The sequence below is a fragment of the Canis lupus genome, chromosome 2, assembly GCF_048164855.1.
Source record: "Canis lupus baileyi chromosome 2, mCanLup2.hap1, whole genome shotgun sequence".
Lineage (NCBI taxonomy): Eukaryota > Metazoa > Chordata > Mammalia > Carnivora > Canidae > Canis > Canis lupus.
Window position 1 is genome coordinate 8,892,398 of NC_132839.1, and position 20,676 is coordinate 8,913,073.

Below are 20,676 nucleotides of genomic sequence, written 5' to 3' on the forward strand. Positions count from 1 at the left end.
ACCCATTTATGTAGACACCGTTGTCACTTACATTTACAGACAAGAACCCTGAGACATAGAAAGGAGAGCATATTCCCCAAACTCACTCGGCTACTAATCGGCTTAGCCAGAACTCGATGTAGCCTCAAGGCTCAAAGTGCTCCCACATTTCCACGAAGTAGGACTCTCCGAAATTTCATTGTAGGCTCTTATTTTGAAACTGATTGATGAATTTTGGCTAGAACCCATTGTGCTTTTTTTAAATGGTTTTTCTTTTGTTCAGGTTCTTCTAAATTTTCCATCTGAAGATTATGAATCTTTCCCAGGCACACATATTCTGTTGATATTCTTGTAAACTCAGTGGAACATAAAGAAGAGCAAAATGTAGACTTTCAGACAACACAATCCTTTGTTCTTGTATTTGTTCAGGAACACACTCTTTGGAGCTTCGAATACTTGCTCCAGAAAGAAAGAAATTAGGAAATGTGTTCTTTAGAGAAACAGCTACGGTAAATAACTTGTTGCACCTGAAACATGCAGCTAACTCTTCTCTGTATTTTTTTTCTTTTTTTTTCCTTCTCTGTATTTTATAAGTAATGGGAGACCGTGTCACTTCTGTGTTCCAAGTTTCAGGAATTCCTTACTATACATAGAAAAAAGTCAAACTCCTCAGCCTGCATTTAGAGTCTCCATAACCTGAGTATGACTTCCAGACTTACCCCCCCCATAGCATTCCTCAGTGCCTCCTGTGCTCCATCGAGTCCCCTTCCACTTGCTGCTACCCCAGAACACTCTTTCGCTCCAACTCCTATACCATTCTTCATGTCATGCCTTCTGCTTGGCTTTCTTACCCTCCGATATCTATAGAGGCCAAAATATGGCCTCCTTCGTGAGACCCTATCAATATCTCCAGAGTATAACTAAATTTATTCACCCTCCATACTTCTCTATGTGTCTTTAAGAAGGAGCCTTGCACATCATAGGTGTTCAATAAATGTTAGTTGAATTGAAATGAAAGAAAAGAGGCATGAATATCGGGGACTTAGGCATATCTCTCAGGATATCTTCTACGCTGGAAAGCTGACTCTTGCACTTGATGGGATGAGCACCGGATGTTATTCTATATGTTGGCAAATTGAACACCAATAAAAAATAAATTTATAAAAAAGAAAAAGAAAAAGAAAAAATGACCTTACGACTAAACTTCCCATGGGGACAGACTAGCTATTTGATAATCAATCGATACATTGACACTTCAGATACAAGTTTTGAAGCTCTTTGCTTTTGTTGGTATTCTCTAACACCATCTTACCTGCCTATAAGGATATTTACTAGCCATAGGTTTGGTTGATCCAAATCTTGGGCCACTGAGCTCTCAGACCACATTGGGAACTCTCTTCTCATCTGTAGAGGATGTGGGGATAAATTTTATCCCTGGTGCTCTTGCAAACACAAACACGTCTACATTCTTGCAGTTAATTCCCAGTGTGAGAATGAAGAGCAACAAACAGCACCTTCTTTATAAAGTGGAGGGTGAGGCAGTGGTGATGGAATGGGGAATCGTGCCAGGAAACAGAGCTCTGAAAAGTAGAGCAGAATGAGATACTGGAGAGTCTTATTAAACAATGAATGGTGTTTGGGCTTTATTCTCCAAGTTATGGGGACTCATTGGAGGCCTTAAGCAAGGATATGACATCTTCATATAAACATTTTTTTACAGATTTTGTCTTTTGAACATGGCAGCATTAAGCATTGGGCAGAAAAGAAATTGTTAGCATGGGAGTTTAAGAGAGATGCTTTATTTACCGTCCTGATGGGAGAGAAAAAATGTAACTTTCTGGAAATTTTTCACTAGGGAGACAATGTCATGAGGAAACAGGAGCTGCTAGGTCTCAGGACATTTTCTCTCACCCACTTGAATATTTCTCATTCTTCAACCTCCAATGTCCCAAAAGGACATCATTTCAACACTGATAAATTTTGACTCTTTCCTGTTGATAGTGAGTTACAAAATATCCATTACTGCTGGGGGAACCTGTTTCAGTGAGTTTCAGCTTGAGAATATTTGTGACAGGAAGAAATAATAATAAAAATACGGGGGAACTATTAACCAGGGGCATTTCTTTCAAGTTTTCTCACTCAAGCTTCTTTTATTCTTTAAATTTTAATTCCAGCGTAATTAACATACAGTGTTATATTAGTTTCAGGTGCACGATATAGGGATTCAACAATTCTATATATTACTCAATGTTTGTCATGATAAGTCTACTCTTAATCCCCTAAACCTATTTCAACCATCTCTCCCTCCACACCCCCTCTGGTAACCTTCAGTTTGTTCTCTAGAGTTAAAAGTCTATTTATTTGCTTCTTTTTTCTTTGTTCATTTATCTTTTTTAATTCCACATGGGAGTGAAATCATAGATCTTTCTCTGACTTATTTCACTTAGCACTCACTGTGACTTTCTAGATCCATCCATGTTGTGCAAATGGCAAGATCTCATCTTTGTTAATGGCTGCATAATATTCCATTGTGTGTGTGTGTGTGTGTGTGCGTGTGTGTGTGTGTGTGTATCACCTCTTCTTTACCCATTCATCTATGAATGGACACTAGGGTTGCTTCCATAATTTGACTATTTAAATAGCGCTGCCATAAACATAGGGGCATATATATTTTTACTTCAAATTAGTGTGTTCATATTCTTTGGGTAAATACCTGCTAGCGGAATTACTGGGTTATATGGTAATTCTATTTTTAATTTTTTGAGGAAAACTCTCAGACTGTATGCCACAGTGGCTGCACCAGTTTGCACTCCTACCAACAGTGCAGGAGGGCTCCTGTTTTTCCACATCCTCACCAACACTCGTTTCTTGTGTTGTGGATTTTAGCCATCCTGACAGGTGTGAGGTGATATCGCGTCGTAGCTTTGATTTGCGTTTCCCTGATGAGGAGTGATGTCGAGCATCTTTTCATGTGTCTGTTGGCCACCTGGATGTCTTCTGTGGAGAAATGTCTGTTCATGTCCTCTGCTCATTTTTAAATTGGATTGTGTTTTCACTGAAGTTTCTTTTAAATTAGAGGGAAGCAAAAAAAAAAAAAAAAAAAAAGCAAAAATGCTTCAGGTTTCTATTGATAATATTTTCGACTTAGTATTTGTTAAGCATTTGCTTTACTACCAGGCATCTATTATTGGTATCTATTATTTCATTTACTCTTCCCAACAAAGATATGAGATGTGGAAATTGAATATCGCCAGGACTAAGGCATTTACTCAAGGTCACACAGTTACTAAGTGACATTGTCAGAATTTAAGTGTAAGTCCACAGTCCAAGCTTTCCCCTCCTGGCTACGCTCTCTATAATACACAGATACGTACAATAGTAATGGTACTGGGTTTGCTGTCAGGCTGTGTTCAGGCTTCATCCTACTACTCACTAGCCTTGTAAATTTTGGCAAGTTGCTTAAGCCTCAGTTTCTTCTTTTGTCAAGTGGGTCCCAGGATGCTCCACAAATGAGGCATTTGAGCATTTAGCAATAAAAGGTCCTAGCCACATAATCAATGTCATCTCCCTTCCTTAGAGTAAACAGTGGATTCCATCACTGGAAACACTTGTTAGATACTTGCCATCTCTCAGAGAAGGTGATACGGGGCCAAAGACCCAAAGTAAGAGAGCAAACAGCCATGGAGGAGCTGGGACAAGAATAGTGCAGCCAGAGAGTAGCAGCACTGAGACCCTCACAAGGAGAGGGCCTGGCATTTTAAGAGGAACAGGCACAAGCCAGTGTGACAGGAGCAGAGAGTGGGGGCAAGGCTGGTTGAGAAACGGCCGGAGAAGCAGGCAGGGTCTGGTAAGCCAGGTGTTGGGGTGGGGACTGATTTTACACGCGATGGGAAGTCACAGATCTTAACCAGGCGAGCGGCATGATGCCTGGGTAGACAGAAAAACATGTCCCGTTGCCCACACCATGCGGCCAAACCAAAGATATCCACACCTGTGTCCTTGGGACCTGTGACTATGTCACCTTAGATGCCCAAAGGGACACTGTGGCGTGATGAAATCCAGGGTCTTGAGATGGGGAGACTATCCTGGATGATCGGGGTGTGCCCAATAGCATCCTAAGGATCCCCATAAAAGGGGGGTGGGCAAGTCAGACTCAGAAGAGGAGGTGTGAAGCAGAGGTTGCAGCGATGTGGGGCTACAGGCCTAGGCACACAGGCAGCTCCTAACGCTGGAAAAGGCCAGAAAAAGATGGTCCTCTCGGGCCTCAGGCATGAGCCAACAGCCCGACGTGGGCCCAGTGGAAGTGACTGCGGCCTTCTGACTTCTAGAACTCTAGGAAAATTCATGCATCATGCGCCAGGCTGCTACACGTGTGGCAGGGGCTAGAGCAGCCCTAGGAACCTGTTACACACCTGTGGCCTCTGAGTGGGGAGAACGGCGTGGGGGGGCCTCCGGGGCGGAGCTGGGCGGCAGCCACCCAGGGGTCGCGGGGCTGCCCAGGCCTGGGAGGAGAGGCGGGAGGAGCCCCGAGGGACGGCCGCCAGGCCTCGCCGCAGCCCCCAGCTCCCGGAGCAGGCTCGGTCCGGCAGGAGCTGGGGTACCACGGGGCGCACGAGGGGCACCAGGCTGGGAGGCAGGTGCTGCTTTACCAGGTAACTAACTGGGCAAATCAATCCTCTACTCCTCGACCGGAAACATCTGGCCAATGGGAGAAAAACCAAAGAGAAACTCAAAAAGCCAACTGGGAGCCCCGGCTGAGCAAGTCTAAAGGCAAACTCTGGTTGTGTATCATCGTCAACAGGGTCCAGGCCAGGAGGAGGACGAAGCGAATGAGCTGGAGGGGCCCGTGCACCCGGGCCTGCCAGGAGGGATGGGGTGAGCTGCTCGGTGGCAGGAGAGAGAGAAAGAGGCCGCCTCCCCCTGCCCGGGAGCGCTGGCCGGGCCCCACCAGGCCCCTCTGTGCCCCCCCAATGGGACAGGCATCCAGGTGACAGTGCGGGCTGCCCTGCAGCCCGGGGACACTGGTCTAGCACCCAGGTCCTCGCCCCTCGCCATCAGCACCCACAGCCGCGCTGAGCGCCCCGGGGAGGGCCTGGGAGCTGCAGCCAGGTGCCCAGAGGTGCACGGCTGGGGGGCCTTCCCGGGACGTGGCTGGTGACATGAGTGCCTCTCTGCAGAGCAAGGAGACAGGAGACGGCCCCTCCCTGGGGGAGCCTGGGCCTGGGGCTCCGGGGCCTCGTGCCCACCTCGCCACCTGGCTTCCTCTTCCCAGGCCTCCAGCCAGGCCAGGTGGGCTGGGGCCGCGGGACAGGATCCCTTTCACATGTTGGCCTCATGGGGGGTGGGGAGGAGCTGCTTGGACTTGGGGCTGTTGTCTGCTTCGTGGCTGATGACCTGCAGTGAGCTGGGGGTGCATGCAGGAAGGAATGGCCAGGTGGCATCCCAGCTGGATGAAAAACAAATGTTCTTGTATTCTCAAAAAAAAAAAAAAAAAGTCGGGGGGACATGCAGGGCCCACCCCACACCCCATGGAAGCCCTCAGAATCTCTAACTCTCTCCAGGAACCAAACCACTTGTCCGCTTGAGGCTTCCTGTCTCAAGGAGGTGAAGGGCGCCCTGGGGAGCAGAGGCCCCGCATTTAAGGGGGAGAAGCCTTTCCGTGGGGCAGGACAACAGGCAGTTGGTTGTGCAAATGAGGCTCAGGACATCGCACATCCTCTCTCTGGCCTCTGAATCCTCCGGCTTGTGCTTGGCCACCCTGTTCTCAGCCGCCTGAGGTATTTCGCTGCTCTAGACGTTTCTTGCAGGATCCTCTCCTGTTATCCTGGACCAGTTTTTATTAAAGGAATCCTGGAATGAGATCCCCATAGTCCAAGTAGACTGGGAACACTCATGTCCTAATAATCCTTTTTGTACTGTTGAAACCATTTCATTGGACGTGTTGCAATAGCAAAAATCCCCCCAGTTAGTGTTTACACACTTTATTTCTCAGTTATTTAATATTTAATGATTTCCTTAATACTCAAGTGATGTTTGTCTCTAGTGTTCTAATGTAGCACAAATCCTATGTAAAATCATACTATGTATTTTTGACATTAATGTTGAAATCCAAAATATATGCACAAATCTTTAAAAAAAAAAAAAAAAAAAAAAAGAGCCTCACCTCAACCCAGATGAGCTGGTCCGCGGGCCTCCCGCGCTCCCCACCCAGGAGAGCTGGACCACATCCCTCATCTGGTTTTTTACGTACACTGTTTTGACCTAATGGTCCCATTTCTGCGCCAAGCCTGTCACTGTCGACTAACGCCACACCTTACCTTCTTCGCCACCCCCAGATCTCCAAAATGATTTGTCGGTTAGTATGTCCATTTTTTAATCAATAACGAAAAGCCAAGAGCTTTGCCAGAGCAATTACGCCGATGCCCGATGCTCATAAAGAAGGTGCCCTCTTGCTCTGAGCCCTCCCATCAGAACCAGACTTCCTCCCTGGTCTCTATTTTAGGAAGCTTTTCATCCCACAGGCCACAAAGGCAACCACTTGCCTGAAGAGAGTAGCACTGCGATGCACACAGAGGTCACTCTGGACGCGATGTGCCCTTGGGTGACTACACGCTTTTCCGAGGCTGTCCTTGGTGCAGATGCAATGAATGCTAAACGGCATGTGCTTCTCGTTCCAGCAATTAGTTTTGATCTCTCTGGCTTAATGCTGTGTCCAGTTGTTCTGAAAGAGAAAAGAAACGCTCTGCCCCTGCACCATTTATTTTTATATACGCATTCAGGGAAGACTTACTGGAGCCCAGGCCCCTCCTAGGCATTGTGAGGGAGAAGATCGAATCACCGCCCCCGTCCCAGAAGCTAATCACATAGAGGAGGAGGGAAAACATGTAAGGAAAGTATAACATGCAGTATTTGGAGGAGGGAAAGTGCATGCCTTCGTTCGACAAGTGTATGCCAGGCGTGGTGTAAGGCCTACGGAAGTGCAGAAGGCAAGAGAGGTCCCTACTCTCACGGGAGACAGGATCATTGCGCTAGTAAAAAAATAAAATAAAAAATAAAAAAATTAATTAAATAAACGAAGTTCATCTAAAGAGTGATAAATACAATCAATGGAAGAGGAATGGGATGAGACGGAGGCTAGCTGCGAGCAAGTCTTCAGGCAGGCCTCTCTGGAAAGGGGACCTTCTCTCCAAATGACAAGATAATTTAGCTGTACGAGATCTAGAAAAGGAATGGCCCGGGCGGAGGAAGCAGGTGCAAAGGCACTGTGGTAGTCACAGGCGGGGAACATAGGACAGAGGAGCGACAGGTGGGCCTCAGGGGGTGGGTAAAATGCCATTTCACAAGAGGGAAATGGCTTAAGCAAAGGGACAGAATGGGGAAAGCATGAACTGCATTCAGGGGGAAGCAAGCACAGACCTTCCTAAGACGGGGGTGGGGGGGCAGGTGTGCATTTCTGGAGGGCCGGGGCCACCTGTGGCTGGGGTGGCGTCCTCGAGCTCGGAGTCTCCGACTGGACCTCAAGGTTGCTCTGGTGTTAATGGCAGCTCTTTTGGCTTTGGCCAAGCCAGGAGTCCTCGGGGCTTCAGTGGAAGCTTCCTACTTCCCGGCAAATCTACCTCTTGGGCCACCACGGCCGGTGAGAGGCGGGCTGTGGGTTGTCAGGAGGGCAGGCAGTCAGCTTGCGGGGGCCTGCGCAGGAGGCCAACGTTCAGAGCGCCGTCCACGAGCTTCTCCATGCTTCAGTTGCCTCTGTCTTGCCTCGTCCTGGTGCTCCGCATTATTTAAAATCAAAGGACCCGCTCAACCAGCAGGCTACCTGCCGGGCCACACAAACCCTCCTGGGCCCCGGATTCCTTTCCTGAGCCCAGGCTCTGGCTTGCACACCCAGCACCCCGCAGCAGGGGCACGGGGGGTCGCCAGGCAGGAGCAGGGCCTGGGAGGCTGTGGCTCCATCTCACAGATGCAGGCAGGTGCAGACCACCCATGCGCAGTGGCCCCAGGTCCTTGGCACACGCTCTACGGTTCCATCACACTTCACGTACAAAACCTAAATTCAGAGATAAAATATTTAAGAATCCCAGGCTGCCGACTGCATCCTTCTGCTCGTGGGCAGAGATGGCACTGGTGACAGGCCAGGGAGCCCGTCCTGGACGGCAGCCTGCGGAGAAGGGAACTGCATCTCAATGTAGACTTTTTCCCCCCAGAACTTAAACTCCGTGAGCTACTGACCTTCAGGAACACACACGCTACCACAGTTTTATAAGCTGATTGAGTGTGTTTGTGTGTGTGTGTCAGGGGGACCAAACAGGGGTACACATTTCTTCAACTCCCTGTGAATCTATGATTATTTGAGAATAAAAAGTTACATACAAAAAGCCTTCACACATGTGCTATTTTTCCGAAGGAAAGAAGGAGAGAGGAAGGAGTCTAAGAGCAAGATTGAGAGGATAAAGCTAAGGCCACTCAGAGGTACTTGGCTGCAGCTGACAAGTTACGCGCATCCTCAGGGAGCAAGGCGAACCTTGCCTGGGACCCAGGCTGCGGGTGCAACAGCGAGGCACCACCCCGCGGGCTTCTTACCACACTGATCCCCTTCGGATCCACCAAGTGATCATTGACTAACTGCTCACCGTGCGCGGGGGTCACACTGCACTGCTGGTGGCTCTCTGGCATCGCCATTCAGGACAACTGCCCTTGTGCAAGGGATGTCTTCCCATCCTTGCCGGAATCCAGGACGAAAAGCGAGTGGCAGGGAGTGGCAGGGATTTCTGATTTCCAGCTAAAGAAGCACTACCTTGTGCCGACTGAGGAAACAGAGCCCTCGCGGTCCAAAAGTCTGGGAATTCTTGTTTATTTTTTGATTTGGGAGTATTTACCTCATTTCTGATTTTGTGCTTGATGCTTGCATAATACTATTCAAAATGTGCATAATTCACAATCTACACAGATCCAAAAGGGATTCTGTTAAAAAAAATTTTTTTAAATGGATTCTATTGGAATTTAAAATATATATATGTTATATTTATATATTATATATATTTTTATATATTTATATATTATATATAATATATATAATATATTTATATATTATATATAATATATATAATATATTTATATATTATATATAATTACATTATGTATATTATAAATATATATTACATGATTATATATAACATATATTATATATAATATATACTATATATTATATATTCTATATATTTATTATATATTATGTATAATTATATAATACATATATTATCTAATTATATATAATATATAATATAATTATATATATTATATAATTTTATATCTATAACTCTATATATTATATATATATAAAAGCATCTAGCAAAATCTTTGGAACAAATGGGAAGAGAATTAAGAGACCCATTCTTATTGCTGTTATATTCAATAATATTTCCAATAAATCAGTGTCTCCAATCCAAGAATAGTATCTCTAAGCTACAAAACTGGGACAGGTCTCATTTTTTTTTTTTTAATCTGTAGAAGTAGAATAAAAGTAGAGCTCATAGAGTTAAAGCATTTTATAAGAAAATACCATTTAGCACTGAGGTTCTAAATGTTTTTCCACTGAAGGGAAAAATTAATATCTAGTCAATTCTACTTCTGTGCAAAAGTGGAACAGGGTCACAAATTAAACCAACATATTAGCCCAAAGCTTCGGTCTAGACAGCGAACACTTTCCACTATGTTATTGCTCTTTGCCCACATCATGGGGAAAGGACTAATCATCAACAAGTTCTCGGAATTAAAGCCGTTGCCAAGAGCACTCTGCACGGTCATGCCCTGAGTTGAGATAAGGAGCCCACAGTGTTGTCCACCCCTGGGTAGCAGCTAGGGAGGGAGGGACGCCCGACGCACCAGCGCCAGCACCAGGGCACCAGGGTTCAGGTCTTTTATCCTGGTGAGGACTCAAGGATGGAAAAGGCCAAAGCCACCCGACAAGTGCACTTCACATGGTTCCAGGGAGGAGAAAAGTTCTCCAAAAATAGAACTAGGAAAACTTGTCTCTGGAGAGGTTATGCCATCGCTGTGAAGAAACAGCAAAACACTCTTAACCCAAAGCCCCTGGTGCTGGACACCAGGACTATGGGCTCCTTGGCAGTTGTCTGCTTTGATCTTTGTGTGTTTGAGTATTTCTTCTGGATCCAGCCCTGTCTTAGCTACTATCTGGGGGAAAAATGCATAATCTCCACTCACAGGGAGCTTGCATCTACCCAGGCCCATAATACCCACACGAAACAGTCTTTTGAACAGAGATTACAAGTACTGGGGTCCCCTGGGTGGCTCAGTGGTTGAGCATCTGTCTTCGGCCCAGGTCGTGACTCGCAGGTCCTGGGATCGAGTCCCACACCGGGCTTCCTGCATGGGAGCCTGCTTCTCCCTCTGCCTATGTCTCTGCCTCTCTCTGTGTCTCTCATGAATAAATAAATAAAATCTTAAAAAAAAAGAAAAAAAAAAAAAGAATGAGACTGAACCCCAGCAAATCAGTCTAAGGCTAAAAATTAGCCCATTAGTGCTTAACACAAAGTCTGGCAAAAAGTTCCAAAGCACTCAGTCAGCATTGGAGGTAGGAAGAGAGGGAGGGAGGATAGTGAGGAGAAAAAAAATTCATTACAGCAAGGATGTTAATTGAGGCAGGACTGGGCCAAAGGCAGCTGCCCCAGGACAGGGTCACAGAGGAAGAGAGAGCCATTAGTAAGTGCCTGGCTCTTGCAACAGCCTCTCCCTGTGGGCTCTGGGAGATTGTAGGTCCAACCGTAACGGGGCAAACACTGAATCCTCCGAATCTCTGAGTAAGGGGCAGATTAACAGGAATCCAGGCCCGGGATCCAAGCCCAAGATCATCACAATTTCTTTCTGAGAAACAGTGAGATCACGCAGCCTCCTCCCCTCTTTGCCTTCTCCCTCTGCTCCAGCCCCATCCCCACCCGCGCACCAGCCCAGCCCCCCTCTCAGTAGTAACCACTGCTAGGTCTGGAGCAGCGTCCTGAGTCCTTGGGATATTGTGGCAATGTTCCATTTGCACTTGAAACTGGACCCCAGAGGTGGGAAGGGGAAAAAAAAAAAAAAACCTCAATGTTAGGTACACTTTACTTGGATGATCTCGTTTTATCCTTATAAAGGAAGGTGCTGGTACCCCGTTTTACAAATGGGGACACAGAGATTCCCAGAGATGAAGGCCTTCCCCTTGTTCATGTAACCTGTGGTTCTTAAAGAGAGAGAGAGAAAAAAAAAGGGCAGATATAAGGACTCATTGTCAATAAGGTTACTCTGACACCCATATTAAAGATTCTTTGGGGGGCGCCTGGGTGGCTCAGTCAGTTACTGCCTTTGGCTCAGGTCATGATCCCGGGGCCCTGGGATGGATCAAGTATCACATCAGGCTCCCTGCTCAGTGGGGAGCCTGCTTCTCCCTCTTTCCCCCTCTCCCTCAGCTCCCCTCCCCAGGCTCTCTCTTGTGCACTCTCTCTCTCAAATAAGTAAATAAGATCTTCCTTAATAAATTAATTTTAAAGGAAAAAGATTTCCAATTAACAAGTTTTCCAGTCCCTACTCTCCACTTTCATCAAATTTCTAGATAATAATGAAAGTTAACCAAAAAAAAAAAAAAAAAAGAAAGAAAAAAAGAAAAAAGAAAAAGAAATAAAGAAAAATCAAAATAACGAAAGTTAACATTTATACATCACTTACGAAGTGCCAGGTCGTGTTCAGAACAGTTTACGTATGTATTAACTAAATCCTCTTTCACAGAGTTTAAGTAAGTTGCCCACGGCCACAGAAGCAAGGATTCAAGCCCAGCTTGTCTGGCCCTAGAATCCATCTACAAACCAAAACATACCCTGAGTTCAGAGGGAAAGCTTGTAGGGCAAACATTCAGTGGCAGAGCTCAAGACACAGAATATCCTGATTTTACACCTCACCTGGAAACTTTTCGACAACTTTGGAAAGGTCACGAGTAGGACTCAGAGGAACCTCTTCCCATTCTGCTCTGCTCTGCTCGGGTGGTAGTGGTTAGACTCTTAGGGTAGTGGAGGAGCCAAGGAAAACGGTGACCAAGGAGACGGGTGATGAGGCCAGAAAGGACACTTCCACACTGTCCCAGGGGGCTGGGACCCTGAAATTGATGTCATCCCCCCACTTAGCTAACTTTCCCGGGGAAGCCGGTCTGTGTGCACACCAACTCCTCCAGTCCCCCAAGCAGCCCGTGCTTCCCAGAGCCCCAGATCTCCCTGGTGCCAGCAAACAACATGATGCTGCCAGCGTGTATTTATCATGCCTATAGCACGGTTCCCACTCCAGGCGAACCGAGAAGGAAAAGCACGAAATTCCAAGTTTGCAGCCAGTTATCTCTGCTGGTGTCGGTGGCCGCCAGGCACCATAAAAGCAGGGAAAGAGCAGTAACTGTACTTCTATTCAGACAAGAGTAGCTGCAACTCCGGGGGATTGAGCTGTCACCATCTCAAATTCTTGATAAAAGCAGAAAGAGAAATGTTAAGCTCACAAAGCTTCAACAGGGAACCCGGTAGCACCCACAGACAAGAGTTTGACTCGCATGATCGCGGTACTTGGCGTCCTCTGTTCTACTTGGGGTGGGGGGGGGGGAGAGGAGAGTATAAATAAATAAATACCTACATACACGTTTGTAATAATGTTGAGTGGTGTCACAAGGGGAGGGCAGTCTCTAGGGTCAAGACTTCCATGTAATCGAGGATGGAGAGAGCCAGTGTCACTACGGCAGGAGTACTCCCATATCTCTCCTTTTTGCCTTTGCAGGCTTGGCCACCCTCCTGATCCAATCAGCTATGACATGGACCGAGGCCACGGCCTCAGAGCTATCAGAGAGTGATGGTTTTCAGACACCAGTGAGGAGGGGTTGCCTCCAAACTGTTGCCTACAGATAAAAGGCTCTGATCATCATTAATAAGGCTCCAAGAGACACTCACTCTTCAGTTTCGCTTCAGTCTGCTAGCTTTAAATATAGCACTCTAGATGTGTATTTTATGCACCTTTCATGTGCTGTTTTTGCTTTAGGACATGCTTTCTTTCCCTCTACATTTATTTTGGCTCTGTTTTCCCCACTGAGAATTAGCTCTTTTTCATGGCTAAAGATGCCTTTTTCCTCTTTCTTAGTTTGTAGATGTTCACGGCTGTGCCTTCAGATAAAGTGAAGCATGCTGGTATAAAGTCCCCACATTTTCCCCTCTCCAGAGACAAAGAGGCAAAAACCACACAATATTTCTACCAAGCTTAAACCAAAATTTTGACCAAAGCAAATAACTAAAAAACCTCTGTAGGCAATTTTATTTTACCAGAGAGCCCGGGACAGAGACAAATGTCCTTGTCCACATTTTTTCTTTATAGAAATAATTTAATTTAGAAGTAGATTCACTCTGAGTTGGGTTTTGTCGTTACTATTATTTACTATTTCCCTTTTCTGAACAGTCTGACCTTTAGAATTATTTCTATAGAAATCTTATTTCCACCATAGGCAATGTCAACATTATCCAAGACCACCTGGCATCAACAGCCCAAGTTCCTGTATTCCCAGTCGAAAGCTTCTGGACCTCACTAAAAAATTCCATGGTATTGTTCTATTCAGCATCCCTTCTATTCTCCTCAATCTTGCACACATGAAGCAGCTGGACCTCTGTTTTGGCTCAGGAAGAGAAAAATGAGGCGAGAGCCTTTCCATGCCTTGGGAAGGAGAATAGGAAGTTGTGGGGAAACCGGTCTTAAAGAACCCTTTCTTGTTTTCAATACTGACATAAGTGAGACTTTCTGACAACCTCTGGCAGAGCCAGAGGGAAGGAATCAAACAGAAGCCATTTAAGAATTAAACGGAGGGACTGAGTTTTGCTGAAGGGAAAAGTTGAAGATCCCAAGGACATGGCAGTAAGACAAAAATGGGGGTTCCAGTTGCTCTTAATTCTAGAAAACATTTGCTCAGGAAGTACGGAACTAGAGACTGTTAGGATTAAACTAAAAGGAGAACCTTTCCCAAATTCTGTATCTCTGTGAGACCAGAGTTTAAAGTTCTTGGACGGGTGAAATGGGGAGAAAAGAATAAGATGAGTCAACACAGCTGCAAGAGTGCCCACACCCACCACACAGGCTCTGTATCTTGGTCTTTCCGCAGCTGCCTCCAGGGCCACAGCAGGCCCCTGACCATGGACAATGGAGCAGCAGCTGAGATTAGTCAAAATGGAATCTGGGCTAGGAGAGAGGCCATGCAAGAGACGGTAGCATTCATTCTTTAATCTCATCCATTCATCAATCATTCATTCTTCTCACATAGCTGCTACTTGAGCAGAGGAGAAAGAGCCTAAGTGTCTTTAGCTCCTGTTCTTGATTGTGTGTCACATGCCACACGAGTGTCACCCTGTGCATTCTCCTACAGCAAAGGACGTGGAGAACATGGTCGCTCCAGAGGAACCTGATGGTGCTAATACTCAGAGACCGACATTTCATCTTATCTATATATTGGGCCCAAAGAAAGCAGATCCAGTGAATGTTTGCTCGTAGAAAATGACCACATCTGTCACTTCTCAAGAGTATAAAATTCCCAGGCTTATTTGTTTCCCTAGGTCCTTTTGTAGATTGCAACGCTACCAAGAAAATGGTATCAGTAAGTAGCCACTATGTATAGGCACATAAAGCCTTTGTCTTTAAGAAAGCAAATACAAATATATTCTTCTGGCTTTTAATGTCATAGTATTGACCATGCACAATTATTGCAAAATGTGCCACCTTCCTTATATTTACTGAAACGAAACAAAATTCTGCATCTCTGTCTCTATCCTGGAAAAGTTGATGGCTTCAGGAAATACTCTTGTCTCCCAAAATGTTGAATACCACGGCCTTCAAGTAGCTGCCTCTAAGATCCAGCAGGCTCCCAAATTTCCATGGCCCAAGAGCCAGACACATGGGAGAAGTAGTGTGGAAGACAGAGTCAGAAGGCCAGTATGTAAGGTCTATTTCTATCTATGTAACCTTGGGGCCCATCATTGAAACTCACTTTCTTCCTCTAGGAAATGAGGATACTAGTGGCTTCCTATTTTATAGAAGAGTCATAAAAAACAAAAAGACAGAGCCCATGGAAATGCTCTATAAACTAAAGTGCCATAACACTCTGAGATACTACCTTTTGTCAAATAATATGTCCATCTACCCATATGCATTTACATGCACACGTATACACTTAGGTATCTGCATGGACCCACATGTGTGCATTCATGTACACACATGTATTTACACACATGTATTGGGGGGGTTGGGGTGAGAGGGTCCATGGTTTTCATCTGGATCTTAAAGTCATTACCAAAATTGATTAAGAACCTCTGGTCTGCATGACGCTTCACACCATCAGGCATCAGAAATATGCAAATTCAAATCACCGGGAGATCCTACTCCACCCCTAGTAGGACGGCAGCTTTATGAAGAAGATAAGCACTACGCAGCATTGGTGAGGATAGAGAGAATCCCGAACACTCATACACTACTTACGGGAACGTAAAATGGCATAGCTACTTTGGAAAATGGGTTGGAAGTTTCCAGTAAAGTTAAAGATAAACTTACCCTACAGCCCAGCAATTTCACTCTTAGTAATCTACCGAAGGGAATGGAAACATGTGTCCACCCAAAGACTCGTGCACAACTGTTTATAGGAGCATTATTCAAAACAGACCAAAATAGAAAGAAAAACTCCATTATCTTATGAACAGATGAACTAAATGATGCATATCCATATAACAGGAAATCAAAAGGAATGAATAACTAGTACGTGCAACAACAGGGATGAAACTTGAAAGCATTGCATTAAGTAAAAAAAGCTAATCACAAAGACCACAGAAGTGTCCAGAAATGGCAAGTTCATAGGAGCTGAACACAGATGAGTGATTGCCTATGATCGGAGGAGCGGGGGGGGGGGGGGGGGGGGGGGTTGGGGGGTGGGGATTGACTACCAATGGGCTCAAAGAAGATCTGGAGGTAATGGAAAAGTTCTAAAGCTAGATGGTGGCAATGGTTTCACAGCTTTGTACACTGACTAGAACAACCGCTGAGTGGTACCCATACAGTTCGTGACTTCAGGGTATAGGGATTAGACCTTAAGATAGCTGTTTTTAGAAAAGATAGGATTAACAGACAGGATGTTTTGAGATGGAATTGTCAAATAAATATACAAAATATTGATCCACAGAATTATTTGTCATTTAAAGAGAAGTGTTCTTTATTCTCTTGGTGCTGCAGTTTCCCCATCTGTAAAATAGAGATGATAAAAGCAACGACCTCATGAGCATTTGTGAAGAAAAGCCAAGAGAGGTGAACAATTTATTTTTTATTTTTATTTTTTTTGTAGTAGAGAGGTGAACAATGTAGAAGAGGGCCTGACACTATACACATGGAATACATGTTCATCGTAGAAAATTAAAGATCTCATGTCACTACCAACCACATATATTGTAAAGTGAATTTCTCTTATTTTTTTTCTCATGGGAAAAAAATGGGCATTAATAATTAATTCAACTTTCCCCAGATGGCATAAATAAAATGCATATTATTAGAGTCCATTCAAAAGTGATGTGGAAAAATATCATAGCTGGAGATTTGGAGTTCACGTAATATATCACAGAGAACATAATCAAGAAAAACTCAGTGGGGTTATAGTTTCATTTCAGAACATACAGTCAACTCAAAAGTATTCTTATTATATATATTTGTATTATATATGTATTTAAATATATATAAATAATATATATGTTTATATCAATTAAAAATAATTTAGTCTTCCTTCCCCGACTCCTTTTCTCCTTACCTGACTAATCACAATGCCCATGCTGAACCTCTTCCTTATTAATTTTAGGACGAAGGAAAATGCCCGCCTCTGGAAATAATAAAATTAGAAGGTGCAGAAGTTGGCATGGATAGCAGTTTGGGAAAACCATTTGTGTTTAACTGTGTGCCTCAGTCTGGAAATCGAGCTTTTTGCCTCTGTGCAACGTCGAACCAAGAAATGAAAAGGTAATTCATTAATCTCTGATCTTGCCAGCTTCACGTGGGGCAGAGGAATGCTTCTTCAATAGCAGCTTTATAGATTTGGGGGATTGGAAGTAGAGAAGGGAAAGGCAAATTCACAGCATAAGCCAATCAACTTTTTCTAAGGAATGGGAAATTCGGTTCTTCATTGTTCCCCTCCTCCACTTTTTCCTAACAGAATTGCTAAAGAACAGAAACATCTGCTCCTCTCATAACTCCACATCTTCTAAAAAAGCTTATTACCATCATAGTTCACATCTAGCTTCTCAAAGTTATCAAATTTATATATTTTAAGCTAATCAGATGGATAGTCCCAGGTATAAAACTAATGTAGTAGGGCTGCAACTTAGCACACCACGAGGAGACGAGCAAAATAAATAGTATTAATGTAGTTTTGTGGAGGAATGGATCTAGTTGACATTTTTAAGCATACAACTCAACTGGAGGGGGAGAAGTGTGCAGGCTTTCTAAGAAGGTGGCCTACAACCTCCGAGCAAGTAGGGGCTTAGATCATTATCCAGTGTATCACCCTAAGGGAATGGAGATCATCGGTCAATCCAGTGAGCCAGCTGAACATTTCAGGGTGAGGGCTGCTAATTCAGGGTGAAGGGAGGATGGAGTAAGGGAGACTGATGAAGAGATAAAGGTCCACAGTGTGTAGTGTCAATGGCACGTCTCTGTAAGAGAATTTGGACTCAGCTCCAATTTTAAATGGAGGGCCAGGTTGGAAACCTCTTAGGCGAACAAAATACTGTTCCTATTTGTGGAACATTGTTTGTTCAAATGCATGTTGCTTTAAAGGACAAATAGGGAAATATGATAACAGTAACTTGATTGTATTTCAATTCATGGAAAAAATATTTGTGGGCTAGCTGATGTGCCCAAGACACCGTTTTAAGTTCTCCACAGATGATTAGTATGATTAAGTGCCAATTCTTGCCTTCAAACAAGCTCTGAACCAAGAAGATAGGGCATTCAGTTGAACATTTGTAATGCAAAATAGAAACTAAGAAGTGCTAGAGGAGAAGACAAAATGGCGTGGGAATTGACCGTAGGGAATGAGGATCTCTCCAAGTGGGGACCAGGGAGGAGTTCTTAAAGAGTGTGGCATGAGATCAGACAGGCCTGCAAAAGAAGAAATGGAACCAAAGAAGGCAGAGGGAATAAGTCAAACTCTGGGGAAGAGAGCACGCAGGAGGGTTTCATTGAAAATTACAGGTTTTAAAAGAAAATGGGAAGAGATTGGCAAATGAGATGGGACAGATAGGCTGTAGGGGCTGAGGAGACAAGACTAAGGAAATTCAGTCCTCCAGTAGGGGTACGAAACGGTGTCCTGAAAGTGGCCACTGCGTCCAAGGAACACTTAGGGCTGGAGCTCAGGACAGTGACTGTCTGCCAGTCTTTCCATGTTGTAAAGGCCAGTGCCTTCCAGTTCATAACACCAGTTGTTACCAGCTCTGCTAGTGGTGATAAATTCACACACCTTGGTTTTAAAAAAAAAAAAAAAGAAAGAAAAAAGAATGGATGAATTTTCTCTTAGGCACTAATTGAACTATAGGCAAGGAGAAGGATAACAGTAATTAATTTTAAATATGCCTGGTTGGGGGTGGGATTTTGGCCTCTAGTAATACCAATCTTGCAAGAATGTGTTGCCTTTAACCATGATCTTCAAGCAGTGAGATATATCTGAGCCTCAGGACGGTTCTGTCTGGAAGATGGGTTTCCAGAGAGAACAGCAAGCCCCTCCAAATGATTCTTATCCAGCCCCCACCGGAGAGCCTCACATCTTACTGTCTTGCAGGTGGCTTGAGGCAATGGACAAAGCAACCCATCCTGTCCGCCAGGTGAGGTATCCGTGGTATTCATCTCAGCTTTCATTCTGCTTTTCTCTCCCAAGGGGGAAAGGATCAAGTCAGATGTCATGCAGTTCACCCTAGGACTTCTCAGATCTCTAAAAGCTGGCAAAGAGGATTTTAAGCTAACAGGGTTTTCTATTCAGATTCTATGAGGGAACTTGCATTCCTGCTGTTCTTTTTATTTTCGTGAGTTTGCGTGACATTTCTCTCAGTGAACTCGCTGGGTAGTCACAAATTGGGGTGGGATTTCCGTTTCACATAGAGCAGTCCAGGAGGTTAAACCCCTGCTTCTGTTTTCTTTTCATTCCCTAAGTACAAGGTCTCAGGGACGTCTTGGGACAGTGCTGGTGGCTGAGCGGCCTCTTAGAAAATGAATGTCTTATGTTCAGAATTAGTGTTCATATCCTTGTTTAGGATGCATACTAGCCCACCTTCCGCAGCTCCTACCTGTGCAAAACTCCCAGACTTGACGCAATATACTTTTTAAGTTAGGCTTGACCTATAAAGTGATAGCTAACTTCATGAGATCAACAGGTCACTTTAGCCCCTAAGACATTTGATACCCCACTTTCCGAGCTTTCACTGGTGGGGGCGAGGGGCTGGGATTGCTTTAATACCCAATTATTTAATTTTTATGCTATGAACAGCATTTCTAGTAAGGTTACAGATTACCTTTAAATATGCTCATTTCCTTACAAAATGCCAGACAAGCAAAAAGGTATTTACAATCCATTATCTTCTCTCCCTATCTTCCGGCTCTTGTACATTCAGGAAAATCTGGATTGTTTGAGCTTACATGTACTGCCCTGTGTCCTATAACTGTCCTTTCTGAACAATCACTGGCATCATCATATGACAAACAGCAGGACTTGTGTTTCATTTTACCTGGAACACAATGCTCAATACACTCATCCATCTCTCCAATGCGTCATCCTAATGAGCCTGATATTTTTCAGAGGGATCTCTTCTGCTAATGCACTCAGAGCATCTATAGCAGAATGAAAAAGGAACACCCAAACTCCCAGCAGGCTTCCATTTCACAGCAAAGAATACAGTCAGCTCTGCATCCTGAAATCTTGTGCACCGCCTTGTTAAAACGAAAGAGCAAAAATGAAGCCAAATAAAGAAGCGAAACTGGCCAGCACTTGGCAGGGCATTATGATAAAGAGATAAAGCACTGTGTCCTCTGCCTCAGGTCAAGTTACGGGGGAAAGCCTGCCTCTCAGGCCCGTGGACCCACAGCTCCCACCGCCCTCCCCCGCCCGAAGATCTCAATTTATCATGACCTTCCACATCATTGACCATGAGAACCTAATACCAAGGCTGCCCTGGGGCATGTAACTTGGTCCTTTGTACAAAGGGGAATTCTAAAGTGAAGCAGGAGCCAAGGGCTGCTGTTAGACACAGTAGACATGCCAGGAACAGGGCTCAGGGGACAATCCGAATGGCCAGTGAAATAGCACATTGGGACCAGCATTTATAGACAGGGCGTAGACATAGTCTTTGCTGGGGTGCCCGTTTCCACATCCTTTCTACATACCACTGATACTCTTTTGCTTTCCTCGCACTAGAATAGAAACCAAAGAGAAAGGATGTCAAGGGGCATGGAAAGGAAGAAGTTCTCCATAGCCCCTGGATAAATTCAGGTTTTCTAGCGAGTTGCTCAAGTATTCGATTGCCTTAGCAACAGAATCACTTAGGGCAGTGCCTTCTCTGAAGTCAAATAGCCTTTGTGCTGGTATCATTGGCTCTGGGAGTCAGGGACCACCCGCACAGGGCGACC

General features: G+C 44.8%; 1 protein-coding gene across 1 annotated transcript in view; it reads left to right on the forward strand.

The window, feature by feature from the left end:
- LOC140611915 (uncharacterized) overlaps positions 1–20,676 on the forward strand; it is a 100,581-nt gene that overhangs the window by 69,093 nt on the left and 10,812 nt on the right. The window contains exons 8-9 of the mRNA XM_072789024.1: positions 16,865–17,022; positions 18,839–18,881. Of these exons, the coding sequence (XP_072645125.1) occupies positions 16,865–17,022; positions 18,839–18,881 (201 nt within the window). The remainder of the gene's footprint in view (positions 1–16,864; positions 17,023–18,838; positions 18,882–20,676) is intronic.